Source organism: Mus musculus, chromosome 1 (assembly GCF_000001635.26).
Source record: "Mus musculus strain C57BL/6J chromosome 1, GRCm38.p6 C57BL/6J".
NCBI classification, from domain to species: Eukaryota; Metazoa; Chordata; class Mammalia; order Rodentia; family Muridae; genus Mus; species Mus musculus.
In genome coordinates this window covers 11139955-11159634 of record NC_000067.6, presented here as the reverse complement: position 1 = coordinate 11159634, position 19680 = coordinate 11139955, and the positions used below count along the sequence as shown (strand labels likewise).

Genomic DNA, 19680 nt, shown 5'->3' with positions numbered 1-19680 from the left:
TTTATTTATTTAAAGTGAATGTGAGGGGCTTAAATGAAGGTTTGGCAGTTAAGAGAACTTTCTGCTCCTGTAAAGGACCTAGGTTCAATTTGCAGTATCCATATGGTGGCTTAAAACCATCTGTGAACCTCTTATGGACTCCATGGGCACCAGGCATGCACATGGTGCACATTCATACACATGCAGACAAACAACAACAACCCACACAAAATAACAAATAACCACGAGTCTGTTTACAAGGTGTGTATGGATTGAAGTCAGAGATTCTAAAATGGCCTCAAACATGGGATGAAAATATGCTCTAAGGATCAAATAATCACAGAGAACAACAAAGCAGTCAGATTTCTAAGGCAGGACGGAGATGCTAGATCATTTTTGTTTTCAGATGTTTGAAGTATCCCAGACAGCATCTTGGAGAGAGAATTCATTGAGAAAATCCATCACTGTTCACTAGACTAAAATTTCCATCCACAACTTTTAACTACACTGTATTTAGCACACATTCAAAAGCTGAGGAGTAAGTACCTATAATTTCATAAAAGAAACTATTATGTGGCCTCATAGTAGGAGAAAATATTTATTTATAATACCAAAGTCCTATAAGGACGAAAATGTCTACTATAGAATACCAATTTACTTTAAAGTAAATTAATCTCCATTTCAGTCTGAACTGTCACATAAAACAATCCACCTTTTGATGTGGACTAGTGTCAACTTATTCTAAATGGAGAATAAAAGCCTCAGGACCTAATTCTATTGAGAGCAATGGCATTGTATTTTATCAAAACAACAGTACTGTTCTAATGAGGTTGAGATAGTTCTTATAGTATGAATGTTTGACAAGAAAACCCCTCATAATCAGTGCATACAGATGTCACACACTAAGAGCAAACACAGCTGCTCTGAGGCCCTTGTTCCCACTAAAGAAAATCCTTAGCGTTGAGATATGAGGGAAGGCTCAGTTGGTTTAGTGCTTTCCTCTGGAGCAGGAGGGACCTAAGCCTGATCCCCAGGATCCATATAAATATGCTGGGCATAGGGGCACACCTTTGTAACCCCAGTGCTTAGGAGACAGAAACAGGAGAACCACAGGTCTCTTTGGCCAGCCAGCCCAGCCTAATAAGTATGCACAAGAATGATGAGAGAAACTGTCTCAAAGGATGTGGATGGAGTTCCTGAAGATCACACCCAAGATTCCTCCTACCTTCCACATGAACACCCATGTACTCACACTCACAAGCCCATGCATTGGCACATGCACAAACACAAAAATAAATAAGTAAATAAATAAATATAAATAAAGGAAATCTTTGAGGCCTTCTGAGTCTGAATAGTAAGCACAATTGGAAGGCCGTACCCCGTTTATGCCTTGCTAGAGTGAAGTGGGCTTTTATGTATACTAGCCATGTGCTCTACACACTAAGCTATAGCCCCAGTGCTCTTTTGTTATTCATAACAAGATTTTGAAACCAACTGTGAATCGTGGTTATACATATGAGGTAATCCTTAATATTACTTCAAAATATGAGCTGGGGGGCGGGGGAGGGGTAGCGTCGAGTATTAGAAGTTAATTTTAATCACCAACAGTCAATAAGTTAACCATGTTACATCACAGGACCTCCCTGAAATTACTTAAGTGGTAGAATCTGAAGAGTTTCCAAGGCAGTACATACATTCATATGCCAGAAGACAGGTATGCCTCAACTCAATGGGGCAGTGTTTGGCACCCCAGCTGCATACCACATTCTCTGGCTGCTCAATCAGGAAGACTTAAGAAATTATCCTTATTAAAAGTGGATGGGTTGGGGAGCAGGGGGAGGGGAGAAAGGATAGGGGATTTTTGGAGGGGAAACTAGGAAAGGGGATAATATTTGAAGCGTAAATAAAGAAAATGTCTAATTTTTAAAAAACATAAAAAAAAAAGAAAAAGAAAAAGAGAAAAAAATCATTCTGCCAAAACATTACGTGAAAGAGAAGAGTGCGGAAAACCCTTGATGATAGCGCCACTTGGTCAGAAATCAAGGTGGAAATGAGATCGTAGTGGGCATTGATGGCAATGGCATGGCGTGATACTAACAGCATAACTAGTAGTGTGTGCTAACTCCCTGGGGACACAAGAACAGAGATGTAGACACCGAGGTGCTGTCTGGAGAAGGACAAATTTTCACACATGATATCTGAAGTGTTGTCCAGAGGATCCTTTTCCAACTATTTATTTGGAGGAAATTCACAGTGTAATAGAAATGTCCAGAGATTTCCACCAATAAATATGTTGGAAGGACACAACAAAAATGTAAGAATGAATACAAGGACTTCTGTGGAAACATTCTGAAAAAAAATTAGTCATGGCATTTGAGAAGTCCAGGCATAACTATAATAGCCTCAACTGCCATAGGTAAAGGAGCCACTGAACACAGTTCAAAGAACTATTCCACTGAGAAACAAACAGAAAAAGAAGCAAGAGCCTTATCAAAAGATGTGCAAGAGTGTGTGTGTATGTGTGTGTGCGTGTGTGTATGTGTGAGTGTGTATGTCTGCATGTGTGTGTGTGTCACATGCATATATACGTATCACCTTTTGTCAAGGTATGGATATAATAAAAATTATTTGAAGAAGCTACAGACTATCTTAACACCTGGGGATGCTTATATGTAAATGACTATATGAAGCAGATCTTATGAAGATGTTGACCTGGGGTGGAAGGAGAGAGTTTGCATTTCTGCCTTGCTTTCATAGGGGCTTACTATAGATGAGTCATATAGGAACAAAATCACCTAAATGACATTCACCTCGAGGAAGGAAATCCTGGGTTGGCTCTCCCACCCCCAAGCCACCCCCTCTTCATGACCCTTGACCTAAACAAGCTCAATTTCTTCTTCCCAGATGAGGTTAACAGGTAACTGGTGAGGCTTTCTGTTTTGATGACTAAATGAGAAAATCTAGGAAAACTCTGAAAGGGTCCTGCTACAGAGCACAGGATGTGCAAATGTAATCCCATCACTTAGGATGCTAAGGTGGAAGATTGCCACATATTGTGGACCAGCCTGAGCCATTTAGTAGCTGAAACCTGCCTCCAAGAAAAATAAAAGCAAAGAATCTACAAACTAGGATAAGGTATCACATGTCAACCACTATCCATATTACTTATATGGATGAAATGACATATACATGTGGTAACAAGTCAAAGCTCAAAAATAAAGCACCTCAGTACTTAGGAAAAGACACAGGCTCTATAGAAAAGAATAGTATAAGCATATGAAAAAAAAAAGTACCTACCTTCTACTTTGCACTCAAAAGCATCTCCAGCCCCGTCTCCAGGGGGCTTTGAGTGGGACTTCTGAATGTCTTCCTGAGCACTTTCAAGACTGTCGTAGACCCACTGTATGGAATCTTGCTGGAGGGGAGAAAAGGGAGAAGGCTCAGACGCATTGCATAGGGGCCAGGTTATGTATTAACTTCATAACAACTAATAACACACTGATGTTTGTCAATGCTAGAAAGAAGCATGAGCATCTTGCTTGTTTATTTTTTGGCTTAACAGTAATACAATTTGAAAAAGAAATAAAACAGCAGAAAGGACAGCCAATGGCAATTCAACACTCCAACTTTTTCTATCTTAAATCCACTTCAGGAGATGTGTTCTACAAATTTACACTAACGATGCACTCTTTCAAATAGGATACAGTTCTCAAATGTCGGACTCAAGTGCAGCAAGTATCTCTAGGTGAGTTATAAATTATACCTTAAAATATGCAAATGCTAATGGGCAGGTATTTGCTGCACCAATTGCCTATAATCATGCATACCATCTTAAGGTCCTAACAGACACATAGATTTCATATATTAATGGTATTTATGAAACAAACCAATGTATAAATTGGAAGAACATATCTCATTGTGCTGAATTTCTAAGTCACGTAACATCCTTTCATATAATACATAACTCATCCTATATTTTAATTGAAACAGCAGTTCCATTCTTATTTAGAGAAGCAAGACAGATGGGATGATTTCCAAACAAATGCTTCAAGGGTTACATGACTTAAAGGTTTACAAATAAGATAATAAATCAAATTGAACTCAACTACTTAAGCGTGATATAATGTGCAGCATCCATTTTTCTCTGTATCAGCTCCACAACCATGTCTAGCTAGTATGCTGCTATAAATCATTAAAATGAGAGCTATGCTTGTGGATGTGAGGGAACTCAGGAGTAGGGACATGCTTAATATTCATGAGGCTGTAGGCTCAGTCTCAGCACCATATACACATGAAACAATCCTAGTTGACTTGGTCGTTCTTGTGGCTGCAATGAACCACTATGGGTACCTAGTATCCATGCATTCTTTTAGGTCTTTTTCACCCTCACCCTAGCCTTGGCCCTAGGACTCTGTTTGTCCAGAGGTTAAGTAGTAACAAGAATTATCCTGGAAGAGGTTTATGGGAGCTAACATTCCCTCCTGATATTTTAGTACTGTGCACAAAGAAAAATCCTGTAAAAGATTCCAAGACAGGAGCTCAGAAGGACAGTTGGGCAGACATATCTGAGTGTGGGCCCCATAGAAGGCAGGCACACCAGCAGCCTCAGAAGAACCACTTCTAGTCAAATTCAGAGGAAAATAGTGTTTTCCTAAGTCACCTGGTTTAAGTCCTCCATTACATGGCAATGGGTGCCTGTCAGGTCATAGAGGACTCAGTGAGTTCATTGTTTCTCTTAATGATTTCCTGATCAGACTTCTCCAAGGAGAGAGGTGGGAAAATGCAAAAGGAGTAAAGCTCTAGTGGCTCACTTGGTTTACTTAGTGAAATCCTGATGGAAGAGAAAGGCAAGAGTCTCGAGATGGAGGTCACGTTCACTTGTGCTGCTCAACAGGTATTGACTGCTCCAGAGTAACCTATGAGTCTATGAATAACTTCTGATTTTCTATTTCAGTTCTAACCTTATTAGTAAACAATACAAACCAGCTCTATCCTTGTGGAGTTAGTGTTTTACAGAACGTCAAACAATAAGCTTCAATAAGAATAGCCATTTATCCCCCAGTTTGGGCACAGTCAGATTCTTAAAAGCAAAGGAACTTCATCACACAGAGTAAGGAAGACACCTGACCCTCCCCATAAAGGTTCCTGATGCCTCTAGTTGGATAACCTGATCCACTGTCTCCGAAAGAATTATTTGGAGGGAATAGCACATAGCGATATTTCCTTTCAGTTGCTGATCAGCCATTTCCCTTTCTTATGTCTAGTCAATCTAACTTTCTAAATCTATAGTGAAACAAAAGTCTGAAAGACCAAAACCAGGCCAATACTAATGTATTATTTAGATAAAAATAGAATGTGCTTATATCATTTTCTGAAAGTATTTAACAGATCTAAGGATAGTGCCTAAAAATTTAAACACAGGCCAATTATATTCTGGTATTTTCTTTTAAAGTTAAATCCATTTACCTAAATAACTGTATCTAAAACTTAATTCTATAAAATCTAGATTTTCTCATAGATTTGTTACAAAGAGTATATTTATACACTCTTGATCACTTTATATTCTAAAGTATGTCAAGAAAATACTTCATAACTACAGATTTAATATTGATAAACCCTTACGAATAAGAAGGACGGAGGGAGGAGCTTATCTAGCTTTCATGTGGATCTGGATACAACATCTAGGAACAATTGGATTTGAAAGAGAGAGAAGGACTGAGGGAAGAAAGAACGATGCCTCAGAATAGATTTTTAAATAAGTGATAAGACCTCAAAAATAAAATGTAATGACAAAATACAACTATTTAAACACATCTAGTACTTTAGGATTGAATAATAAGATAAATCTGTCATAATGAGATTCACGGTCCTGTGTTTAAATTAGAAGAAAATTGGAAACCAAATTTGTGTGCACTAGTCCGTGACACCCCTAAGAATTTCATGCAAGTGTTCAATGAACTCTAATCTCATCTTTACCTTCATTGGCCGTTTGTATTTCCGGCAGGCTGTGACATGTGCGATGACACTGGCATGTGTCTCTTTGCTGACATTGATTCCATTCACTTTGATAATACACTGTCCTGGATGAAGGCCAGCTGCTGCAGCCACAGTACCTTTAAATATCAATGAGGACTATTGTCAAAGTCAAATGTCAGCAAAAGGATTCATCTTTATCAGATGCAGACCAATGGAAGCACGTTTAAACATCTCAAAGCGTAACTAAAATATTCCTGATGAATCTGGTTCAGATAGCAATGGCCCTCACTCCTACCAGTTCTTTACCAGTGATCTAGACTGTGATTAATAGACTATTCCACTGTCTCCGAAAGGATTATTTGGAGGGAATAGCACATAGCGATATATCCTTTCAGTTGCTGATCAGCCATTTCCCTTTCTTATGTCGAGTCAATCTAACTTTCTAAATCTATAGTGAAACAAAAGTCTGAAAGACCAAAAGCATGCACTTTACTTAGTTTACTAAATCCATAGGTACTAAAATAATTACTTTTGTTTTTAAAAGCCAATAATTTAATGTACATATAAAATTAATTCTTTAAAACTCTTGCAGACATTTTTTTTTCTGTGTGGGTGTGCATGTTCATGTGAGTGTATATAAGTGTATGGGGTATGGATTTGCCAGTATGTGTGTGTGTGTGTGTGTGTGTGTGTGTGTGTGTGTGCGCGCGTGTGTGTGTGGTATGTGTGTGTGTGTGTGTGTGCTTGCATACATAGACAAGAGCATTTCTTAGATTACCTTTCCATATATTTTTTTGAGTCAGGCTTTACCACCCCTCCTGGGGGAAAATTATTAGCTAGATTGGCTGTCTAGCAATCCCCAGACACCATCCTGCTCCTGCCTCCCCGGTGCTAGAATTATAGGGGTGCACTGAAGATATTAGCTTTTCTATGTGATTGCTGGAAATCCAAACTCTGGTTAACAAACAGTTCAAGGACTTCAACTGAATCATCTCTTTAGCCTAAATAGAGCAATTCCTAATGGAAAAAAGTCAAGTCAATTAGCAATCACAACTGGTTGTTTGAAGGTAAATGGGAGTTTGGGAGCCAGAGAATGTGTGAACAATTAAGCAATTATCGGTCATCCATTCACTTTGAGTCTATAGGTGCATAACTGTGTACCTATGGAAATGTACCTAAGCAAATATGTAAGTGGCATGTCCTAACTGGATACTTAAGATTTTCCAACACAAACACACACACACACACACACACACACACACACACACACACACACACATTATACCAATGCCCATAAAACTTACCATACAGTAGAAAATATTCCCCCTGCAAACAATATACTGATAAAAGAATCATAAACAGATTTAAAAACTTTTATACTTAAAACACTTTATTCTCTGTTCAGTCCCCTCTAAGGTTAATTCTTAAAAATGTTTTTTTCTACACTGAATTAATCCTTAGGTAAGGCAAATATTTCATCAGTGAGTAATGCTTTAATTCGGAAAAGCACTCGGCCATAAGCAGTTCTATTTGTGTGCAAGCTTAGAGTTAGTGAGGGTGGGGGGACATGTGAGATAGACTGGATAAGTAGAGGAGTGACCCCCTCTCAGGAGTCATCCCTGGAGTTTGAACTTTATTATACTTGGAGGATATGAAGGACATATGTTTCACAGCCTGAGTGTCTGGGAGGTAAGGAAGAAGTGTATCTTGGGAGACATAGGCAAGTGTGAGAAGGAGAAAGAGCCAGCAGGGCAAGAACCTGTTTAAAAAAAAATGGCTGAGAAGCACGAAGGGCTCATGGGGACAGAGATGACATCAGGACATATAGTTCTGTGAAGCCTGCAGACAGCAGGGCAGATGTGTTTTGGTGTCTCATTTTGTTGCTTTTTCTCTCCAGCTATTCTGAAGAAAGAGCCAGGAAGGTGCTCAGACTGATCCAAGGCTGAACTCTAGTGGCCTGGGAGCAGCAACACTAGCAAGAATGACCACAGTGGCCCTTTCTTGGGGCATAATTTGCTTGATAATGAATCACCACTGGGTTTAAAAAAAAAAAAAAGCCTGAGACCAAAAACACAAAAGATTCCCCATTCCCAGACTTTCCCATTTGAGAAACAAAAACCATGAACCCAGAGGCCACACACTTAGAAGTCAGCAGAGGCCACACACTCAGAAGTCAGCAGAGGCCACACACTTCAGAAGTCAGTGAAGGACTACACCTCTGCACACTGCTCTATGCATTTAGGCTAGCAGTGCCTGTCCCCAAGGATGAGACAAACTTCCCTCACAGGTAGTAAAAACAGAAACCATATATGTGTTAGCTCAGTACATGTCTGTTCCAGTGTTGAAAGACCTTTAAATGTGGAAAGGCATTAAATGTTTACCCATTGTGGAAATCTAAGTGGAACGTTACTTCTTTTGAAAGAACATTTACTTTTGAATCATACATGCATTGGTTAATTTTATAGTACAATTTTGGTTCTGAAAGAAACACCCTTTCAAAATGTCTCTGCTTCATGCTTGAGTGACCATATGGTGATGTATTAATTTCTTAGTACTACAAATATGACCTTCCCCGTATTACATAAGTGTGAGACTTTCCCTGTTCACAAAGGCCCTTCTTGCCCCAGCAGCCAGGACATTTGTTCTGTGCAACACTCAGAAATCTCTACTCCCTTTAGTGGTGTCAGAAAGATATAAAAATACAGATTGCAAGAGCTTTTTATTTGCCTTCCAAATAATTTCATAAGAATAAGTAGGCTTTTAGTCACTAAAATTACTTGGTTAAGAATGAATTTCAAAATGAAATTTTTTGAGGACTCAATGGAAAACGTTGAAGGAAATATATTGCAAGATGGTATCAAGACCAGAACTCTCTACAAAACTTGAAAACTCTCATTTTTAAGTTATTGAACAAAGCCCCAAATTTTATTTGATGCTAAGAAAAACACAAATAGAACACCTTAAAATCATTAATTTAAACCAAAGTAGACCAATAAATAAATAAATAAATAAATAAATAAATAAATAAATAATCATGACTGAGGTTGTCATTCTTCAATCAGATTTGTAACAATAATAATATAATTGAGAATTTGGGAGGGGCTGTTTTTTTATTTATTTGTTCATGGGGTTTTCTTGTATGTGGCTATATGTGCATTCACACGAGCAGGCATGTGTGTGTGTGTGTGTGTGTGTGTGTGTGTGTGTGTGTATGCATATGTCGAGGGCCAAAGATTTTCCTGGAGTACACCAGTTTTTTAGCAAGGTTTCTCACCTGAAATTCGCCTTCAGACTGTATTAGACAGCCAGCAAGCCCAGGGGATTCTGGAGTCTCTGTGCCCACCCCTCCCCCCAGCTGGGATTAAAGCTGAGTGCTAGCACACAAAGGTCTGTTTTGTATTTTGTTTTTAATGTGAGAGTTAGAGATCAGAATTCACAATCTCTGTTTGGGGGCCAGTACTTCACCTATGCAGCCATCTCTCCCATCTCCTTTTTGTTTTTTTGAGAAAGGTCTCACTCTTGCCTGAGTAAGCTAGTGTCAGAACGTAAATCAATCCTTCTACCTTGGCTTTCCTGAGTACTAGCCATGTAGACATGAGAAAGGACATACAGATTGAAGTTTGAGATTTTATTTTGATGTATGATTTTCAGAATGTCCTTTTCATGCATTACTTCAGTGAAAGGGGTCCATTCCTAGCACTCTGAGGACTCCCTTCAGTTGGACAGGGAAGAGCCAAAGGACCTGCTGGTGCACTTCTGGATGCAGCAGCAAAGAATGTCTCACCTCTTCCCACCGCATGCACAACTGAAGGTCCAAAGCCTCTGATCTGGAAACCAAGCCCGTCTGCAGAATCTGGAATCTTAACGGTCCTAAAAGTAACCAGAAAATACAGTGAGACAAATGTAACCCCACAGTTGGTTCTGCAGGCACTCATCTACACCTCCTCTCAGATGGCAGGAAGGAATTTGGAGGTAGTGGCTCCTCCAGCTGAGACAGCTCAGGGCCCTCAACAGGATGTAAATAGAATGGTAGTGGTAGACTCCAGATGGGCTCCCCAGCTCAGGCCCCCAAAACAGAATGTAAAGAACAATAGGTGTTAGAGGTCACTCCAACTAGGTCAACTGCAGAGAAACTTCCTCACCAGGGAGCATGTGCAGTGTTGTTAACCTTTCCCCTACTGGACTTTTCAACCTCCTTGGCACTAAAATCTCTTATGCATAGTCTTGCATTTTATTCGCCTACTTATCTCAAATAAAATTTTGTATGAAGTGGGGAGCTCTTTGTTAGGTTTCCCCCATTATTAGAAATGTCCCCTCTGGGAGGGGGGACAGGAAAGGGGATAACAGGTGGAAGAGAAATCGAAGCCCCGCCCGACATGGCCATCTGGGTTTTTACTCAGGTCAGACTGTTCTTTACTGGAGTGTATTCTTGCTGTCCCATTTGTCCTAACTGAACCTTCCACTGCTTCATCTAGTACTGTTCCCCGATAAATTCTTATGTTACAGGGGAAACTGCTGCTGGGATCAAGACCAGAAGAAACTGGAAAACTGGGGAAGGTCTACCTGGTGGCCACCACTGAGTGAGAAGCCGGTGAAGATAACAATGGCCATTGCCTAACCCAAAATGAGGCATGTAATAGGGATGCCATAGAGTGCCCACAAACTCTTACATAGATGCATCCTCTGTGGGAAAGAGCAGACAATGTGGACAGCTAAACTAGCTCTACATCCTTATACTGCTCCATGTAGTTGGGTAAACTTGTGTTTAGACTAGCTGCTGCTATAAAACATGCTACAGAAACTGTTGGAGGCTATCACCATTAAAACTTACTTTGTAGTATGCTGATGGGGCTTAAAGAGACAGTTTCTATACTAGTTAAATTCTGTTTCTAGCATAAAACTACTACCAAAGCAAGCTGTAGGGGGATTGATTTCATCTTGTAGATTACTGCTAATCATCAAGGCAAAGGCAGAGGCAGGAACAGAAGAGAGACCATAGGACAATAGTGCTTAGACTAGGCTTACTTACTGCACAGCTAGCTTCTCTAAGCAGACCAACACAACTGCCAAGGAGTGCCACAACTCAGAGGGCTGGGCTCTCTTTCATTCATTAGCAATGAAGAAAATGCCCCCAGAGACAACCCACAGGACAATCTGATGAAAGCAGTTCCTCAGCTAACACTCCCCTTCCTCAGGTGTGTCAAGTTGATAGCCAAGATTAGTCATTACAGTAGCAAACTGCCCTGACCGATGCTGAGCTACATAGACACTCAAGAAAAAAGAAGCATTCTTCATTGGCTTACTATCACATACAGGAAATATACTTCTACTCTTGCAAAAATCACCAGAGGCCAAACAAGGACAAGTTATAGAGGACAGAGCTGTCTAACACTACATCGTATCCTCGGGAATTTGATTAACTTACATAACTTTTTTACATTAACTTTCTATAATATATCTCTGGAAGAATAAAAACCCGAGTGAAAGAAGCATTGCCAAAGAACTCGCACCAAATGAATTTGAGGAGAATATGAGACAGTTGTCATGGCACACTGGAAGGGATGTGCTGTTTGTCACCAACAATGGAGAGCATTCCCCAGAAGGAAGCCAGAAATCAGAGAGCAAACCCAAAGAGCAGAGAACTCTAGAGAGGACGGAGCATTTTTGTATAAAGATGAATATCATAAACTGCAGTAGAGAGCAAAACAAAATGAACACAGTGCAGTACATTTTGCTGGATGGCCCTGCATGCCTAAGTACAAACTGTGGTCAGAAAAGGATGAGATAGTTATAAAGCAAATCTAAGCAGCCCTTCACAGACACACTGGACAGTCTGAAGATAGGCACATCTATTGGAGGCAGTTCACAGAAGACCCTGCACCTGGAACAGCCTAGAAAACCACAAGTAACGTTTTGGCCCGCAGGCAGTGCCTGACACTGAAGTCTCTGCTGTAACCCAGGCAAGCAATCAGTGATAAAAATGCAAATTTCCCTTCCAGTAGCAGTTTGAAAGTGCTCTTATAAATGAGGTTATATACCGTAGCATGATTTGCATATATGTATGACAGGGGTCAAAGAATCAGCACACCCTCTATCCTTAATTCCATACTTGCTGGGGTACAGGGCGGTGTCCATTTCATTTGAACATCGAATGATTATTATTATTATCTGTCAAAGAGACGAGTCATTTCACTAAAATGGAAGTGAACTAAGGCAGGAGGAGAATGAACACATGAGCTGGTGAGGATGAACCAACAGTGGCTTCCTGCTTTCCTGTACACTATTTGCAAATTCACTCAACATGGACTACTTTACAGCTTCTAAGTGTGTACTTAATTTCTTCTGGGTTATTTGTAATCTCAGCAGCCTCTCAACATTTTCTCAGTAAGGTCTGCCCATCTAACTAATTCTGCTATGAGATTCTGACTTCTACTCTTCAAGATTACCATACATTTATTATTTTTTTAAAACAAAATGTGTACACAATATCATGAAATCCATTTTAGGGGAAAACTTGGAATTCCTCTAATTAAACATGATTAAACTAAAATAAAAACATGACCTTCGGAAATCATATTTTTCCAGTGGGAAAACTACATTGCCTATTAAAATAATCAATAAAATTATTCGTGAAGATTGTTCTATTTCTGGTAGAGAATAAATATGTAAAATGAGCTCCTGCAAAGCCTTTTGGAGCAATTCCTTTATGTCATCAAGTGTAAAACACAGCTGGAATCAAAGGAAAATTCTGTTGTATTTACTTCTTATATTTTTGTCTTTTTCTCTCCAAACAGGATATCACTTAAATTACAAAAAAAAAAAAAAAAAACAAGGAAAAAAAAAAGGGTAACCCAACCAAAGATTCCACACAGTTTCTCCTGAGCTCTCACTTCTGGGCCTGATCTAAAGATGTTTCCCAATGCAGTTGGCCTTGGAAGCCTGAGAAGGAGAAAGTCTGATTTAAGACAAAATGAATTCTGTGGAGAGAGAGCTATCACTGCCTCTCTCTCCCCTCCCACTCTCCTTTATCTAAGTGAGAAGCACTCACTGTGGTGAGCACTGTGATGATCTGCCTGTACCAGGGCATGAACAGCCTGCTGGCCCTACTTCATGAACTTTCTGAGAAGTTACCTGTCATAGCAGAAAATTCACCTAGGAGAAAACTTCTCATTATACACAAGTATAATTTATGAATGAAAATATCAAGGAAATCCTAAGATACTGCACAAGGTTGGGAATGGATTTGTTGTGGTTGAATGTAAAATGTCCTGAACAGAACCATGTCCTGGAGACATGACAAACAATGGAATTTTTGGTGAGTGATCCTGAGATATCTGACCTACTTGATGGTGTCAGACCTTGATGGACTCACAATACTCTGGATTGTTGGGAGGTGATGAAAAGTAAAACTTGGGACCTAAATAGAGGACCAGATCCATGGAGGTGTGTTGTTAGGGGTTGTGTCTTCTCCTGAATGAGTCCCGCCTTTCTTTCTTTCTTTTTTTTTTTTTTTTTTTGGTTTTTTTGTTTGTTTGTTTGTTTGTTTGTTTGTTGTTTGTTTGAGACAGGGTTTCTCTGTGTAGCCCGGGCTGTCCTGAAACTCACTCTGTAGACCAGGCTGGCCTCAAATTCAGAAATCCGCCTGCCTCTGCCTCCCAAGTGCTGGGATTAAAGGTGTGCGCCACCACTGCCTGGCTGCTCCATGCCTTTCTATTTGGCTGTTTTCAGGGTCCCATGAGGTCACCACACACTCCCACCACCATCATGTTCTGGCCTAGCACATGGAGCCAAGCAACCATGAACAGAGTCCTGTGATATCAGTAGCTAAGTAAGCCCTTCCTCCCTTGAGTTGCTTATGTCATCTATTAGTCACAGTTTGCACAAGAAAACTAATGAGTTCAGCTTTATTAGTCAGGAAGATATTAGTGAACATATAGTAAATAGATCATTGTAAGTATCTAGAATGTTTCAAAGCCTTCAAAAACTTCCAACTCTTTACATAATCAGAAATTTAGACACGAGGGAAACGAGTAATCTATGAGGTTTAGAAGGTCACTTTCAACTGAAAATGTTAAGGGTGGGAGTATTCTTGTGGCATCTACTATTATAATATGACTATAACTATTTATAGCCAAGGCCCACTGCAGTGTCTGAACATGTCTGCTGCTCACAGTAGTATATTGAGAGTGTCTACAAGCAATTAGCAGGCAGACTAGCTTGGGATGCCAGGATACAGCCCGCAGTACAGAAAGTGTCCTCTAGAGTTTGGAGTTACTAGAATTTTGCTTTATAAAACATTCTCCTCAATGGAAACCAGTATAACTGTCTAAAGACCATACACACACACATTTAATAAATGTTGTAACTTACAGGAGGATTTCCCATATCAAATACCACTCTAGCTTATTTATATTGTCTCTTAAAAAGAGAAGATAAGTTTTTTTTTTTAATATATGTGAATGTTCTAAGGACTCAATATAGGGAGAATATTAGAGGAACTTATACCTTTCAAGTATATTAAAAGAAAACATGAGTATGCAATCCTTTTAATATTTATTCATTTATTTATTCTCTCTCTCTCTCTCTCTCTCTCTCTCTCTCTGTGTGTGTGTGTGTGTGTGTGTGTGTGTGTGTGTGTGTAGTGTCAAAGGACAGTTTTCAGGAGTCTACACTGTACAGCATCACTTAGGGAATGATTGGGAAACATGGACCTAGGACTCTGATGGCTAAGGATTTGTTCCCATCTGTTTATTCTTGATGTCACTGGCTCTGTGCTCTTTCAATTATTGAAATGTCTGTGTAAGCAGATCAGCTATTTAAAGGGTAAATTGGATGTCCCTAGAGCATATCCTTATATTCACTAATAGTTGTTCCAAATACCTCTGTATTCCTTCCTAAGATATTTTATTGCTTCTAAATGCCCTGAATGTGTCAGCACATAGGCAACTAAGCAGGGCTAGATAAAAAGGGGAAAAATAAACTTTAATTATATATAGAGAGAAGATATTGCAGTGGTTCTTTGCTGCCCTCTAGCCCAGTGTTTCCTGTGAGAATCTGTAATAACCAGCTACACTGATGCTTTCAGGCCACTTAGTGCATTACATTATGAGCTAAAGCACCCGTGACCATTAATGACTTAGCACTGTCAGAAAAGGATGTTCTAGGGAGAATCCAGTCCATAATAATACACTCAGACTCAAGAAGAATGTACATATGATGCATCTAGCTATTGCTGAATGTATGTGGCTATATAATACTTTACATATAAAAGTATTTTAACATCAATAAGAATACCAGCTATGGTTATAACATTTTCTTCAATTGTTAAAATAAACAATTCTTTATAAATGTCATCCTTTATATTCATCTTAAAATTAATGAAGTTGCTTGTTGTAACTGATACAAATTTTAAATAGTAATTGAGACACAGCTTATTCACATGTTCTGTTAAATACTTTACATACATGTCATCTCAACCATTTGATGCCACAGTTCACAACTAATCTTAGAAAGAAAAATCAGGTCACTGGTAGAACCAAATCAGAGAATAGAAGCCAATGAACTGCATGTACATCAAGTGTTTTAGCTAAAGACACTACAATAGAACATGGCCCTATTCTATATGTGTATAATTACATTATGCACCAATACTTGGAAAAAACAGTAATTGATTTCAAAAAAGTAGTAGCTGTTTATTTAAATGTGGTAAGATTTGAAGGAAAATAATATCCTCTAAAGAAATCTCTACTTTGAATTTTTCATAATAAATATTGTCACATTTCAGATATGATGTTATCCCCCAAAAGGCTCCTGGGTTGAGTGGTCTCAAGAGAGCAGCATTATCTAGAGATGACTGGATCATGAGGGTACTGATTTCCTCCCTTGGCTGACCCACGTATGAGTTCATAGATGCTGGGCTAATACTAACTGTGCCCTGTTGTAGGAAGTGAGCTACTGGGAGTATGCCTTTGAAGGCAGGTTTTGTCTAGGGGCTTTTTTGCTCCCTCCCCCTACTTTCTGAACATCACTGGGTGAGCAATTTTGCAACACCATGCCTTCCTGTCATTATGGACTAAAATTTCTGCAATTACAAGTTAAAATAATCCTCTGCTCTTTTATGTTATCTCAGCTATAACAATGAAAAACAAACACAAACATTGGAATTTTTTCTACTTATGTAAACAGAAGCTGAGAGAGCCACAGAGTTTGGGGTTGGTTTTGCTTTAAAGGGAAGGGTAACTAACTAAGTAAGTGCATGCATGGTATACCATCTACATTTGACTTCATGCATGTGAGCAGTACATTATAGACTATGTATAATCAACAACACTTCCTATAGCCAAGCATACAGTTCTTTATTCTCGACTTAAAGGTGTTCCACTAAATTAGTCTTTACTCAGTCAAAGAAGCAGGGAGGAGGAAAACAGGGAGAAAGGGAGGACGATGGAGGGAAGGAGAGGCAGTGAGAGATAAAGAGAGATACAGAGAGGGAAAGAGACAAAGACAGAGTTCATTTGTCTGTGTGTTTAGTGTGTGTGTGGTGTGTATAGTGTGTAGTATGTACATGTATGTGCATGCATGTGGCAGCCAGAGGGCAACCCTAGTTGTTGTTCCTCAAGTGATACCCACCTTGTCACATCATTTCTCGAGATTAGTATAACCCAAAATAGCAAAGGTTGGACAGTAAAAGAAAACACCATTTAATTGAGGAGTGAGCACCTTTCAAGATAAGCAAGGCAGTTTCCTCTCTCACTCATAGACCTGCTCCTACCATGCAGGGGAGGGGTACATGTTGTATGCCAGGGGAGCCCAGTGATAAATAACACCCTGAAGTTAGCATCGATACTCTACTCATCCCTGTTCCTTCCACTATGTCACTTACTCTCTTGGCTTTGTGCTCACGAGGACTCTCAGTGGCTTTCTGCTGTTTAAGCACGATTTCAGGAAGCAATCGACTTCAGGAAAAGGTCTCAGAAAAACAAGGTCACCATTAATGGCAAATATCTTCTTCCCAACTTCCATGCCAGCCATCTAAGGGGGAAGTAGAAAAAAAAACAGGAATGATAATTTAATGAATAGTTTATATTTTCACAAAACTGAATCAGAGGAGGCTCAGCATGTCCACATTTGGACATGAAAACACATCTACAGCAGCCTTATACAACAGAACTATGACGAGGGTTAGCAATTATAATAATACAGAGAATCATTATAAATGAGATTGCAGAGTCTCATTGAAATCAATCATCCCCTCATTCCCTGGCCCCATGCGTGCTTTTCTTAAATACTGTATGCATCTTTGGTTCTCTCTTGTTATTGTAACAACAGAGCCTTTAATTTAAAAAAAAAAATCAAACTTGTCCTTTAACTTACAAACTGAGGTAGATAGGTTGATAGATAGAAAGACAGATAGAAAGAAAGAAAGAAAGAAAGAAAGAAAGAAAGAAAGAAAGAAAGAAAGATAGATAGATAGATAGATAGATATGTATCTCCAGGTATGTTTTATATATCATATAAACACATGTATTTTATATATTATATATTTATATACTGTATAGAAATTAATTTATTTAGCTCAGAAATTTTTATCCCATGAATACATAAACATATTGACCACAACCAATTTGTATCTCCAGCCTCCATCAGCATGAGTGTGCCTAGTACAAAGGACTGGAAGGAGTGTCAAGGGATCTAACCAAGTACAGTCCAACAAGTGCAGGTTTTACCTAATGCAACACTTGGAAAGATGACAAGGAGGACATTACCCCTACAGTTCGTGCTGACGTTCTAACCAGCAAGACTGGCCTCAGTCTTGAACTGCTTAATAAGACATTAAGTAACTCTGTCTTGAGTTACTTAATGAGACACAGTCTTTTATCTATGACAGAGTAGGATGATGCTACCCTAAGAGCAGCCTCTAAAAGTGTCAGGAAGAAGCATGTCATCCTATAGAATTATTAATAATGGTCATTTGATTGTCAGATACACAAACAGAATACAAATGGACTGGAGGCAATATATTTGCACTTAGAGTGCTGGATAGAAAGCTTTATCTTGCACACTTTTGATTTAGGGTGAAATAAAAGACCTTTACAATAAGTTTACACTTAGTTTACCACTTAGTACCACTGACTTTACTACACAGATTTAAAATTATATATGTTCTACGATTGTAGTTTTTACATTTTTATGAAAGACCTGAATACTAAGGTGTTCGCTTAAAGTTATGTACCTTGCAAGTTAGTTAGCAGGATAGTTTTTAAATCCAGTATCATTGAGGTACAGCACTGGTAAGCTCAATGAGGAAAGAGAAGAAAGGAGGGAGAGAAGCAAGGAGGAGGAAAACCGGGAGAAAAGGAGGAAGATGGAGGGAAGGAGAGGCAGCGAGAAATAAAAACTGATACAGAGAGGAAAAGAGACAAAGACAGAATTCATTTGTGTGTGTGTGTGGTATGTATAGAATGTAGTATGTACATGTATGTGCATGCATGTGGCAGCCAGAGAGCAACCCTAGTTGTTGTTCCTCAAGTGATACCCACCTTGTCACATCATTTCTTGAGATAGGTCTTTCAGTGGCTTGGTAATCACCAAGCAGCATAGGATAGCTGGCCTGTGAATGCAGGGCTTCACCGACTTCCACCTCCCAAGCATGGGATTACAAGCACACACACCACATTCAAAACAAAACAACGGGTTTTGTTTATCAAACCCAGTTCCTCGTGTATATACAGGAAAAACATCAAAGTTTCCAGCTCAGAACAGGGAACGTCATCTGCTTTCTAAATGTCTAGAATCCTAGAATCTAAAATGCTAATATATAACTGCTATCAAATGAATATTTCTCAATGAAGGCAACAACAATCATAAGAGTCCACTCTTTAAAAACCTAGTGATGTGAGAAGATGTCAACTGATTTAATGAAAAAGTCAAAGTATTTGCTTTTATGATGGAAATTACATTCTTAGAAAAGACAACAGAAGCAGAAGATAAAAAATATTTCCTTTGGTTGAATAGAAGAGCCATCTGGTAGACTTAGGACAACTGTCACACCCTATGCACCTTCCAAAAAATTCTAGAATAGAATCAATGATTGGGACAATACTGGGGACACAAAACACATCACTTGGGGACTCTTCAATTCAGAGCTATAGATCTCTGGAATATCAGCACTTCCCATTCTCAGTCATCACTAAGACACAGTCCCAGAGGTACAAACCCAATACTATAAAAGAACCTCAGTACATGATTATTCAGAGACAGCATCTTCAATAAACATAGCTGTTGATTTCACTTTGGCACTGTATTGCATGACAAACTTCAACAAAAATGCGAATATTTTTTTTTATATTACCTCGGCATTCGACCCCTTTTCCACTAATTTTATTATTGGAACTTTGTTTTTGTCTTCTAGGCCAAAGCCATAGCTGCCTTCGTTGGATTTAATCTGAAATGTAAAATACTAACGTTACTGATAAAGAATGAGGAGGTCTTTACACTGAAATACATGGAAAGCATCAACATGTTACTGTGTTCTTGTGCTAATCACTGCCCAGAAGGAAACAGAAGGTGGCAGCAGCTTACCAACAGTGACTTAGCTATGACATTCTCCACAACCTTCAAGTCATGTTTCATAAGCCTATGCTTCATATTTGATCCTTCCATTTCCTCATCAGCAAAAAAGCGGAAAAGTAGAGGCTCATCTTTGAATTCACTTTTTTCTAGGAC

At 39.1% G+C, this 19680-nt stretch overlaps 1 protein-coding gene across 2 annotated transcripts in view; it reads right to left on the bottom strand.

The window, feature by feature from the left end:
* Prex2 (phosphatidylinositol-3,4,5-trisphosphate-dependent Rac exchange factor 2) overlaps positions 1–19680 on the bottom strand; it is a 310411-nt gene that overhangs the window by 144049 nt on the left and 146682 nt on the right. For both annotated transcript variants that reach the window (XM_006495441.4, NM_029525.1), the window contains exons 16-21: positions 19537–19679; positions 19307–19399; positions 16838–16986; positions 9740–9825; positions 5956–6092; positions 3277–3394 (exon numbers count right to left, since the gene is read on the bottom strand). In XM_006495441.4, coding sequence (XP_006495504.1) covers positions 3277–3394; positions 5956–6092; positions 9740–9825; positions 16838–16986; positions 19307–19399; positions 19537–19679 — 726 coding nt within the window. The remainder of the gene's footprint in view (positions 1–3276; positions 3395–5955; positions 6093–9739; positions 9826–16837; positions 16987–19306; positions 19400–19536; position 19680) is intronic.